At 32.7% G+C, this 13,374-nt stretch overlaps 1 protein-coding gene across 2 annotated transcripts in view; it reads left to right on the top strand.

Annotated features, from left to right (window-relative positions):
• LOC102809660 (disks large homolog 5-like) overlaps positions 1–11,095 on the top strand; it is a 76,977-nt gene extending 65,882 nt beyond the window's left edge. For both annotated transcript variants that reach the window (XM_085493893.1, XM_085493894.1), the window contains exons 10-21: positions 439–541; positions 824–998; positions 1,467–1,671; positions 2,308–2,410; positions 4,258–4,474; positions 5,128–5,333; positions 5,532–5,573; positions 6,589–6,690; positions 7,850–7,971; positions 8,772–8,881; positions 9,069–9,178; positions 9,363–11,095. In XM_085493893.1, coding sequence (XP_085350019.1) covers positions 439–541; positions 824–998; positions 1,467–1,671; positions 2,308–2,410; positions 4,258–4,474; positions 5,128–5,333; positions 5,532–5,573; positions 6,589–6,690; positions 7,850–7,971; positions 8,772–8,881; positions 9,069–9,178; positions 9,363–9,469 — 1,602 coding nt within the window. In that variant the 3' untranslated portion in view covers positions 9,470–11,095. The remainder of the gene's footprint in view (positions 1–438; positions 542–823; positions 999–1,466; positions 1,672–2,307; positions 2,411–4,257; positions 4,475–5,127; positions 5,334–5,531; positions 5,574–6,588; positions 6,691–7,849; positions 7,972–8,771; positions 8,882–9,068; positions 9,179–9,362) is intronic.
• The last annotated feature ends 2,279 nt before the right edge of the window (positions 11,096–13,374 follow it).

The raw sequence follows: 13,374 nt of genomic DNA on the forward strand, positions 1-13,374 counted from the left end.
TGGGAACTTTGAGGTCTTTCAAATGACAAACATAGTCTTACAAGCTAATTAAATGATGACAGCAACTGTAGAACGGACAAACTTGGTAATCATCAACATTGCCACCATACCATAGCATGTAACTGTCCTGATATGCATTCAGTCAGCATTGACATTGCATTTAAGTGTATATTGCCACCATAGCATACCATGTAACTGTCTTGATATATTCAGGCAGTCCTCTCACTGCATTAAATCAGCATTGACATTGCATTTAATTGTCTATTGCCACCATAGCATACCATGTAACTGTCTTGATATATTCAGGCAGTCCTCTCACTGCATTAAATCAGCATTGACATTGCATTTAAGTGTCTATTGCCACCATAGCATACCATGTAACTGTCCTGATATGCGTTCAATCAGCATTGACATTGCATTTAATTGTCTTTATTTCAGTACAATGGTATTAATTTACGCTGTGCAACATACGGCCAAGCAGCAAACATACTACGCTTGGGCGGAGATAGTATCAATATCTTAGCACAGTATAACCCAAAAAGTAAGTCTCATCTTTATTCTCAGTGTCAGTAAGAACACATAATCTTAAAATAAAAAGAAAATATTATATGCTAGAATGGAAAAATCTGGGTTTGGTCATCGAACTGACCTAACTAGGTGAAAAAAAAGCATTATCTTCTTTGTTGAAATGTCTACAAACTGGCTCGGATACTATGGAAAACGTTGGCATTCAAGATGACTGTTTTTTTCCTCATGAACTCAAGATCTTATACCTAGAACACACCATATGTGGCCAATATTGATTATTCTACACTCATTTCAGAAATGGAAGATGATACAGATTCCAGCTGTTCTAGCGTGAATTCCACACTAACACCAACCCCACAAAGTACAGCAACCAATTCACCGACTACAAGTCACTCACAAATGGACATGTCATTCATGTCAGAAACAGGAACAATGACGCCTCCGACTCCGCGAGCAAGCATTTGTTCAAGGTACAATTAAATTTCATGTACTCCACTCTGATTATGTAGTTGCCAATGATGAATAATTTGCGCTTCTGGGTTCCGTGCAGCGATACAACATGTACAATTCATCGTTGATGTGCTCAATCAGTATGAAAGCGAGGTCGCCCTGGAATAAAAGCAAATTGTTGTTGATTGCAAGCTTCATACTATAGAATATCAATTCTTGTCAAAAGAAACATATTTAGGTTAAACTACCATGTATGCTTTCCAAGAGTTGTTCTTCTAATATAGTCATAAGGTGGAATGATACAAAGTTATGTGAGAAGTTAACAAACTCACAGTATCATTGGTGCATACATTAAAACCTACACTGATACATGGGGATGATACTATCTGAACTCCTTATTTAGTAATTCAAATTCCTTATAAGGTAGTATCATTATCCCTGCAGTGTGCAAGTTGAATTTAATATAATATGTTGTTGTTTTATTTCAGTGCCCGTAGTCATGATCAGGATATGATGTCAAGTGGAATGTCATTATGTGAACCGCCGCGATTTGTGATGCTCCAGAAGATTAATCGAAGTTTAGGTTTCAGTATTGTGGGCGGTAACGCTGTTGGTATATTTGTGTCTGATATACAGCCTGATAGTGTTGCTAATGTACCGGATGGTCTAAGGACTGGTGACCAAATACTGGAGGTGAGGGTTAGGTTTCAGTAATGTGGGCGGTAACGCTGTGGGTATATTTGTGTCTGATATACAGACTGATAGTGTGGCTAATGTACCGGATGGTCTCAGGACTGGTGACCAAATACTGGAGGTGAGGGTTAGGTTTCAGTATTGTGGGCGATAACGCTGTGGGTATATTTGTGTCTGATATACAGCCTGATAGTGTGGCTAATGTACCGGATGGTCTAAGGACTGGTGACCAAATACTGGAGGTGAGGGTTAGGTTTCAGTATTGTGGGCGGTAACGCTGTGGGTATATTTGTGTCTGATATACAGCCTGATAGTGTGGCTAATGTACCGGATGGTCTAAGGACTGGTGACCAAATACTGGAGGTGAGGGTTAGGTAGAATATCAAAGCAATATAGATTCATGTTAATTTAGTTTAGGGAGCCATCACCACCAACCCCCACAACACTAAACCCCACCCCAATACTGTTGACTTGATACAAGACAAAATGTCTTTATCTAAATACAAAAATACTAGTGTCATTTGTGCAAGCTACAATTAGTCACAATGTTCCTAAATTCAACCTCTAAATATCACTTGATGGAGGTAATGAAAAGTTCAACAGGGAATGTCTAATTGTGTTTTCTTATATTTTCAGTTGAATGGTACAAATCTAAGAACAGCCACAGCTGAGCAAGCTGCTCTTGAGCTCCAGAAACCATTTGACAGAGTTACCATCCTGACACAAAGCAATATACCAAGTATGTATTTGTTTTATTCATATTCCTTAAAAAGAGAAATATTCCTTGTGTTTAAATTTAGCACATTTCATACTGCATGGACATCCACTTTGTTTTAAATTTACTGGTTTGTGAAAACATTATATGGTCAACTTTGCATATAAAGCATAATTAACAGCAAACTATTCCCTGCTGATAATAATAATACTCTATTGTACAATGCACTTCAAATGTAAATGATTTCAGAACCAGATTTATTTCAGCATTAATTTAGCAGTGAATTAGAGATTTAATTTGTTAAAAATTGAACTAATTCAGACATTCTGTAATAGCATGCTACTATCCTGGTGTAACAACCTACGTATCATCTGATATCTTTGCTATAGGCGAATATAGTAGAACATATGCTGTACCAATGTTTGTCTAGTTTTGCTATTGTGCTTTTTTGACCCCGACTATCGACAATGGTGTTTTTTGTATGCCTAGGTTATAATCTGTGCGTATTAATACCTAATTTGCATAATTAATGAATTTTTAGCTATTTCACTAATATTTCTAGAACTAATCATTGCACAGTTGCTTTTTACCTTGCCCGTACCATCTCCACTGGACACCAACTATTTAAGTTGATTTGCATACAAAGCAGAGCTTGCAACATGATAGCTATTCATAAAGAGTGTTTTTTTTACTTTTCATATAATACAGTAGTCACACAATGAGGCAGGCAGTTCATATTTGTCTCAGTGAATCATTAATTTTTTACAGACACCTGTACAAAATACTTGGACAAAAGTCAGCTAGGATTATCTGTTATCTTGCATGTTTTATGAATCTATTCACATCTAAATGCAGAACTTTTTTTTGCACTGAGACATTTGTTTTTATACTAAAATATCTGAATTACTTTGAATAAAGCTGGAAATTATGTCCCTTAAAATAATTAAACAAATAAGGCACCAATGTTTTTGTAAGATATTTACATCTTTTGAGAACATTCGGTAGACTGATTCCCCACTGTTGGTTCAACCCCAAAACTTGTTTGTATTCAAAATTAATTATGACAATGCATATTTATATTGAAACAAACTATGATAAAGGGAATTATATTATATAACAAAGGGCAAGGTCACCAGAGTTCAACTATGTTAATATCTCAGTTACCACTTATCAGATTATACATGTATCATAGGTGCTGTGGTATTAAAGCACAGATAAACAATCAAATTTATTCTTTCAGTTTTCTGTCAATATTAGAAATTTCAATACTGCAGGTCAGATTGCTTTATATCATTATGCATCTCAATGAGTAGTCTTGTGTATGACTTTTAAATTGCATAAACTGATTACAGAATTTTGGTGAGCACGGCTGTAGTTATTTGATTGTAGCTAGAAAACAAATGTAGATAAAGAAAAAAACAAGAAGCTATTTTCTCCACTACAGCATTAAAATCATTACATGCTAGTCACAGGTCATCCGTGTGATGAAAAGTTTCAAAAATATTGTTTTATAGTTAAAATATTCAAGAAATCATAATAGCGAAATTGGTTAATCCCTTAGACAAACATTGGTACACCATTAGTACTACCATATCTAAGAGTTGTTATAGTAACATTCTTAGTAACTTTCAGATTAATTTTAATTTTTACCTCATTTTACCCATGTTGCTACCCTAACATGGATCCTGGGTTCTTTACACTAATATTTGATTTTGTTAAGATGTAAAACCAAATGTATTGCATTGTTCATGTGTGTACTTGTAACACTTGAAAAGTTATCTTTTGATGCTAACATGTTGCTATTATAATGGAATTAAAAGAAATATTAGTTTCAAAATTTCATTTTAACATATTTTTTTTTTTCTGTTTAGAATTCATTAAAATCAAATCTGTACCTTGCGATGCCTTCTACATCAAGTCACAAATTGACCGAGTGGCAGAAATTGATGGGGAACTCAGCATTAGAAAAGATAATATACTATTTGTTGATGACACTATGTTTAAGGGAATTTTAGGTGTATGGAGAGCATGGACTGTTGATTCTGTTGGTCACAAACGAGAATGCGGACAACTTCCAAGCAAATTCATGTAAGCCTAGAATCTTGCTGCAGTTTCACCCTGAGGAGTTTTTTTGTTTGTAAATGTAAATTTCATGATTCCCTAAGTTATTTGAAAAAAGGTTGCATTCCAAGGTCTGCAGTCACCTTTCAATAGTTTGTTGGTACTGAAATCCTGTTATTGTAAACAGTGTCTTTTATGTGGTATCATGTAATTATGGGAAACTCCCTGAATGGTGTGTTAAAACTGACCAATGAAAGGAGAGCATTTGACTCCTTATGTTTCTGGTTTTTGTTCAGCTCATATTCATAATGTTATGTACCGGTACTATGGGTGTACATGTATTATAATATTTCTGAGACACCTCAAAAGATGCATTTATTCTATGTCATTGCTATACAGTATCAGACAATAGAGCATTTCTCTGTTGCTTCCCATCAGCCTTGAATCTGTCAAACATTTTGCAGTTGAATTTAGTAATGAAAAATCATGTAACAACATGGGTTTGTGACATAAAAATAAAATCATATTAAAATACATTCATATATTAAAATTTCAGAAACAAAAGTGATGTTTGACATACTTATTTCAAAGATTGTAATTGATCAAGAATTGTTAATGTAGAAACATTCTAATGCATTATCGTCTTTGTAGTCATGACAACAATATCTTGTCATCTCCAGGTTGGAACAAGAAATCATGAGAAAGCGTAGCATCAACGATGGACTAGCTGAGGATGAACTACGGAATGCTTCCTCAAGAAGGGGATCTGCGTCAGCAAGGAGAAGTTTCTTTCGAAGAAAAAAACACCAGAGAAATAATTCAAAAGACAGTCGGGAGTTGAGTTCTGTGGATGGTACTAGCGGTGATAGTGTGCCTATCCAAGAAGGTCAGATATTCTCAACTTCAATCAAATTCAGTGATTAATTTGGTATTATTTTGCTACTGAAATTATATACCATTTTTACATCTTAACTAAATATTGCATTTATTATACCGGTATGTTGGATTTTGACCATAGACACGCCTCCGCCATGTGCAAATATACTGTTTGTTTTACAACCTCTCAACATTTTGGTTTTTGCAGATTTCATAATACCTACATATCAACGAGTTGAAAGGCTTGATTGTAAGTAAATCTATTGAATGAATAGAAAGCGTTCTTTTTTATGTATAAATATTATTATAAATTCCTGTGTTGTTGAACATCCATGCGGACAGTGTATCGACTGAAAAGTGTGTTCAATGTTGAGCTATCAGTCATTCTATTGGAACATATTTTTAGACAACCTGTTGTCTCGATTCACTTCATTGATTAGTCAAGTTGTTTGATTTCACAATCACATTATACTGACTGAATGTCTGTGTAATTGATTTCTTTTTATGGATACACACAATTGACTGTACTCATTACATTTTGACTAGTTTGCTGTCTTTGATTCACTCATTACATTTTGACTAGTTTGCTGTCTTTGATTCACTCATTACATTTTGACTAGTTTGCTGTCTTTGATTCACTCATTACATTTTGACTAGTTTGTTGTCTTTGATTCACTCATTACATTTTGACTAGTTTGCTGTCTTTGATTCACTCATTGCATTTTGACTAGTTTGCTGTCTTTGATTCACTCATTACATTTTGACTAGTTTGCTGTCTTTGATTCACTCATTGCATTGGCTTGTTACATTGATAGCACACATCAATACATTGAACTAACTTATTACATTAATTTAATTTATTGACTTGCTACATCGAAATCATTTGTTACATTAATAGTACTCATTCACTTTATCAATGCATTGTACTAAATCATTGATTCAGTCATTACATGACTTACTACATTGATCCCACTTATTGACTTTACAAGTATATTATACTAACTCATTGATCCATTCATTATGTCTTGCTACATTGATAACCACTTATACACTTCACTAATACATTGCACTAACTCACTAATTCATTCATTACATGACTTAAATCATTGATAACCACTTATTCATTTTACCAATGCATTATACTAACTCATTGATCCATTCATTACACGACTTGCTACATAGATAACCACTTACTCACTTTACCAATACATTGTACTAACTCATTGATTCATTCATTACATGGCTTGCTGGCTCATGTATTTTAGATAAAGTGAAACGTCCAGTTCTGCTTATTGGAGCCTTTGTGGATCCTGTAATAGAAAAATTGGTATTGGAATCACCGAATAAATTCTGCCGTTGCATCCCAGGTGAGTTACGAGTTCTATAAAAGGTGATTTTTTTATCGTTTTTTCTGGTAGCTAACTATGATCAAAAACAAATAATTTGCAGTGAAATAAAAAAATAATAATTATTGTTGTCACATAAATCATCAGTATCTACATGTGTTGTGTATATACCATATACTGTGGAATACTTTATTTTCGCTGGAATTAATTTTCGCTGAAAAAGCTTTTTGGGCGTTTTGCTTGGAATTTATTTTCACTGATTTTTGATGAGATTAATGTAAAATATAGGAAAAAATATATATTCGCTGGATTTTATTTTCACGGAATCATCCCTTCAGCGAAAATAGCGAAAATAAATTCCAAGCGAAAATAAAGTATTCTACAGTATTTGAATATCATATTTAAATGTCCTTTTTCAAACTAAATTGTAGTGTATTTTGCTTGTGAAGGGACAGAAAGTGTTTGGAAATGGTTAACATAAGAAAATAGTTTTATCACAGTTACCCAGATGATTTTTAATGATACAAGAATCCCAAATGTCATGAAAAATGGTCAAAATTATCATTTCTACACTTGTTTCTATGGTTCCTTTGTATCTCAAAATTTTGCTTTGTTACATAGGTAGAAAGTCTTTTATTATTGGTATGGATCCTAATATTGTGAAAACATTTCAAAAAATTTATATAATGATAGGTTTTCGTTATATATACATTGGAAGGCTCTCTCCCATAATGCATTGTGTATATGTGCAGTAACATGCTCAGTAGAACAAAATTTAAAGTTGTCTCCCATAATGCATTGTGTATATGTGCAGTAACATGCTCAGTAGAACAAAATTTAAAGTTGTCTCCCATAATGCATTGTGTATATGTGCAGTAACATGCTCAGTAGAACAAAATTTAAAGTTGTCTCCCATAATGCATTGTGTATATGTGCAGTAACATGCTCAGTAGAACAAAATTTGAATTCATTTTAAACTGTCTTAAAAAATCAAATAGTACAGAGTATGATCACAAAACTAAGCTGATTTAACCAGCCTGTTAACAACCAAGCTGATTATCTCTAAAATATGTAATTGTTTAAAGCCCATTGTCATTACACTAGTAATTTGACTCTAATATCAATAAAATGTCCATGTGTTATGGAAAATCTACTAAATATTATTATTCATATCCAACAGAAAAGAGAACATCACAAGAAATGGATAACCGACTCAATAATTCTCTGGTTGTGAATTCCCGACAAAAAGGAAGCCATTATGAATACATTACTGCTGCTGCCATTAAAGAGATATGTAATAAAGTAAGTTTTGATATAACATAACACCATGTGGTAGAGACATGTAATAAAGTACGTTTTGATATAACATAACACCATGTGGTAGAGATATGTAATAAAGTAAGTTTTGATATAACATAACACCATGTGGTAGAGATATGTAATAAAGTAAGTTTTGATATAACAAAATACCATATGGTAGAGATATGTAATAAAGTAAGTTTTGATATAACAACACCATGTGGTAGAGATATGTAATAAAGTAAGTTTTCATATAACATAACACCATGTGGTAGAGATATGTAATAAAGTATGTTTTGATATAACATAACACCATGTGGTAGAGATATGTAATAATGTAAATTTTGATATAACAAAATACCATATGGTAAAGATATGTAATAAAGTAAGTTTTGATATAACATAACACCATGTGGTAGAGATATGTAATAAAGTAAGTTTTCATATAACATAACACCATGTGGTAGAGATATGTAATAAAATAAGTTTTTATATAACAACACCATGTGGTAGAGATATGTAATAAAGTAAGTTTTCATTTAACATAACATCATGCAATATGACACATAAATTTGACAGTTGATAGTAAATTAATTCACTAGCTTGCCTTTAGATAAAAAACTGGCCATTATCAATATACAATTTATTGTTGTGCAAGTCCTCTCTATGCACATGGACATGTGGCTTTAGTTGATATCAATGAAATTAAAACCCATTGAATAATTACAGTAATACATTTAGAATATTGAATAGTTGCATTATATCTGCCTCATAACACAAACCTAATGTGTGTTCTCTTCCAGGATTGCCACTGTATTTTAGATGTCTGTCCTTCATCCATCGAGAGACTCCACAGATATCACTTTTATCCAATTGTTATTTTTATGAAACACAAGTCTGCCAAGCAAATCAAGTGAGTGTTGTTACATACCCTTTAATGACTCAACTTTCCATATATTTGAATACAGAATAAAAAATGCAGTTTCTTTCCAAATCTTATTTTTTTGAAACTATTTTATGCTTATTATCTTTACTGTGTTATTTGATATTTGACTGATAAACCTATTGTGTATTCATAAAATTATTTTGACAAATTTCAGAGAGCAAAAAGATCCACGGTTCTTGACTGAAAAGTTAACAATGAAGCAAGCCAAGGAAATATTTGAGAATACAACTAGAATTGAGAATGAATACAGACATTTATTTACAGGTAAGAAAAAACAATGTTTTTGTTTAACATATACTGTTGTTATTCGTCACACCAAATGCTCACCAAAATAATACTAATACAGCATTTTTGTTACGGTATTTAAATTTGATTTTTAATAGAGATGTTGTTGGAAATGGCTGCTAAAATCAGTACAACTAATAATTGCCCTTTATCTCTTTTGCAGCCGTTGTTCATGGACCAAGTCTAGCCAGACTCTGCTGTAGAATTAAGCAGGTGGTAGACCAAGAACAAGCCAAGATACTCTGGGTCCCGACTAGCAAAAGTCTTTAAGAAAACTTACAGTATCCATATTTTCATGATAGTCTGCACATGTTTTGCTGACATTTCAACACATAAATTAATGACAGGTGAACTTTTGCTGTGAAAACTTAATGACATCATCAGCATAAAATGATGACATCACTACTTTTTGTGTAATATAGAATTAGTCCAGACAAACTTGTATGTTCAACATTTTATAGTCAAATCATGTTTTGAGGCATCCTGGCAAGATAGCAGCAAGAAAAATTTGCAAAATCTTGAAGTATCGGTAGATTAATTTTAGAATACTATTTAAAAAAGCATGTAATTGATAACGCTTTTTCTGTAATATTTTTTTCAGCATTTTATGTAGACTTTTCTTTGAGTGCTGCTGGCAGCTCTTGTTAAAGGATAGATTTTAAATGTAGTGACAGCTGATTGGTCAATATAGTTAATAAGTAATATTATCACATTGATTTTAGTCTTATATTGCAAGGCAAATTTTAGCGTATCCAAAGCAATAAGACTCCATCATCAGAGTTTGGTGGTTTTGCAGAAAATAAATACAATGTAAATGTGATTTTGATAAAGCAGGTGTCAAAACAAGTATTAAAAGCAAGTGTCTCGTCTTCTTAGAGTTTATAGCAGTAAGAAATCGATGATATATGGCGAGGAGGTAGATACAATGAGGGAAACAGTTTTAGAGAAGTTTTATGTATTTTTTTGATTAATTGATTTGATGTTATTATTCTGAAATCTGATTTTAACAGCAAAACCTGATGAAGAACATGTATCATATTTTCACTTTGCGGGAAAGTATTTGCAAACTTCATACTGTACTTTCATAATTATTGGTATCTTCTACTTCTACACTGAGACTGGACATTCTTTAGTTTGTTTTGAATCACTTGGAGAAATTTGAATGCTGTTATAAACTGTAAGTTACTGGTATTGTATTGATGGCTGACTAAACTCATCATAGATACTATGATTATGTTTGCACTATGACAACCGCATTACATCTAAAACTTGAAACATTTACTCCAGTGCAATTTTTTTACCATTTCCTGAATTCCATAGCAAACTTTTTATAACATCTTTGAACAAATTCCACCTGCAATTATTGGTCAGAAATCACAGTAAATGCTGTTCAAATTGTTAATGCACTTGTCAGTATTTCCACCAGAGACTACAAGTATTCACTTACCAAGTAATTTAAAAACTTATACATGTCACATATTGTGTTGTACAATTTTATCACTTTATTGAAATTGAAGATGTACGGACTTACCTTTTTTAAAATTTGGAATCAGTTATACTTCAGTATTTAAACAAATAAGTATGGTTCCAGTTCTATGTTTGTATATATTGTCGCTAAGTTTTAAGCAAATCTTTTAGGTGTCTTTTTTTTTCTCATCGGCATGCTCTTTTTACTTGTCTGTGTTATGGATTTCAATCAGAATGTAAGGTCATAGGTCACCTCCAGTTATTCATCCGTGGAATGCTATAAACTGAAATTTGCGCCATCGTCATTTTTTCTTATTTGAGAGAATTTGAAACATTATCATGAAAGTCGGTATGGCATCAATTCACTATTTTCTTACTCACAAAGACCTGTCTCTTGCAACATTAATAAAGTGGTTACTGTATGCATCATTTCTGTGTGCTCTTCCAGTCTATTTTTTTTGTCAAGATAACTGCATTGTGGTTATAAAACTCACTACATGCTGATGTATTATATTTTCACAAATATTCATGGAAATGCATGTTAATGGGGTGGCCAGAAGGCTTAGAACAGTCATTCACATTTTTTCGTTTTTACACATTTGTCAATATTCTGCATTTTTTCCAATATTCCCATGTATGAAAACATAAGTGCCACACTCAGTGCAATACATATAATGTATGGAAACATAAGTGCCACACTCAGTGCAATACATATAATGTATGGAAACATAAGTGCCACACTCAGTGCAATACATATAATGTATGGAAACATAAGTGCCACACTCAGTGCAATACATATAATGTATGGAAACATAAGTGCCACACTCAGTGCAATACATATAATGTATTTAATTAGTAGTATAAAGACTGATTGACAACAAAATTTGTCAATATTCAAATATTATTTGGATCAAATGCTGCATTTATAGGGTGGATTGTACTTTATTCATGGAATACAGGAAATGCATGTCTCTCCTCTCCTGGCAATCTATCCTTTGTAGCAGACATTCGGGTATTTTCACTGCCTAGCAATCATTACGGTGAAAACAAAGGCTGATAACTCTAAAAAAAAATGTACTTTGGGATAGTAGACTCTCCTGAAAAGTGTAACAAGATTACCCCTACATGTGCAACATGTATAAATTTTGTTGCTTAGGATTAATTCAAAGTTGCGTTTGTGCTGTTTCCTTGACATAGAAATACATGGTAGAGTAGTGCTCGTCTTAGCAATGTAGAATGTTCTGTGACGTAGCTCTTCCCCCAAGGATTCAAATGTGCTACTACAGCATGTGGACCTCAGGATTATGGCGCCATCTTGTGTTGAGAGGTGGAAATCTTATCTGCCCTCACATTGTAATAACTGGAGAGAAACCAAAATGAATGAGCTTATTCAGTTCTGTAAACCTTTCTGCTTACATTTGAGTGAAAAGGAGAAACAAAGTTTAGTTAGCTCGTGCCAAAACATGTATTAAACATAGTTGAACTCTGGTGACCTTGCCCTTTGTTATATAATATAATTCCCTTTATCATAGTTTGTTTCAATATGCATATGCATTGTCATAATTAATTAATTAATATAAAATATAAAGTTTTGGGGTTGAACCAACAGTTGGGAATCAGTCTACCGAATGTTCTTAAAAGATGTAAATATCTTACAAAAACATTGGTGCCTTATTTGTTTAATTATTTTAAGGGACATAATTTCCAGCTTTATTCAAAGTAATTCAGATATTTTAGTATAAAAACAAATGCCTCATTACAAAAAAAAAGTGCTGCATTTAGATGTGAATAGATTCATAAAACATGCAAGATAACAGAAAATCTTGGCTGGCTTTTGTCCAAGTATTTTGTACAGGTGTCTGTCAAAAATTAATGATTCACTGAGACAAATATGAACTGCCTCATTGTGTGACTACTGTATTATATGAAAAGTAAAAAAAAAAAAACACCCTTTATGAATAGCTATCATGTTGCAAGCTCTGCTTTGTATGCAAATCAACTTAAATAGTTGGTGTCCAGTGGAGGGAGAAGTCAACAGTACCGTTGCCTCCTGAGAATCTGCATCTTCAAACACTGCAATCTTCAAAGTTTTTAAACTAGTATTATAAAAACTCTATCATTCTGTTCTAATAGCTGAAACATATTCCTGTGAGTTTTCATTTGTCGAATGAACTGTTTGTCAAATACAGAATGCATATATTTTAGAACAATTTTCTTTTTAAAATGTGGATGAAATGTTTTGCTTTTTATGTATTTTTTATGTATTGTTTTTGATTTGATAACTTTGAACTAAACAGATTTTCTATTAGCTTCAGATCTTGATCAAAGTTTGGCACCCAGTTCATAGCAGTGCTTATATTGTTTTTCTGACATCTTGTTTTCTGTAAAGATTTTATTGGTAAGTTTGCAAATGTGTATCAGATTGTGCAATCTCTCCATGAGTTTGTTTTGAAACCCAGTATGATTTTCTGGGATACATTACCAAGGATATTATTACAAGATAAATCAATTGTTTCATTGAACACATACAACAATGCATATTTCCACTGAGATCAGTGACTTTTGATGTGTATCATCAGTGATCAGTCAAGTAGAAACAGTCAAAATATTTTATCAGATTTTCTCAATTTTTGCATGATGTTTTCATACAGGACATCTGTTGTTCAAACTCAAGGAAGACTTTATACTGATCAATAGAATTAGTAAAG

The sequence above is a fragment of the Saccoglossus kowalevskii genome, chromosome 19 (genome assembly GCF_978046115.1).
Source record: "Saccoglossus kowalevskii chromosome 19, keSacKowa6.1, whole genome shotgun sequence".
Lineage (NCBI taxonomy): Eukaryota > Metazoa > Hemichordata > Enteropneusta > Harrimaniidae > Saccoglossus > Saccoglossus kowalevskii.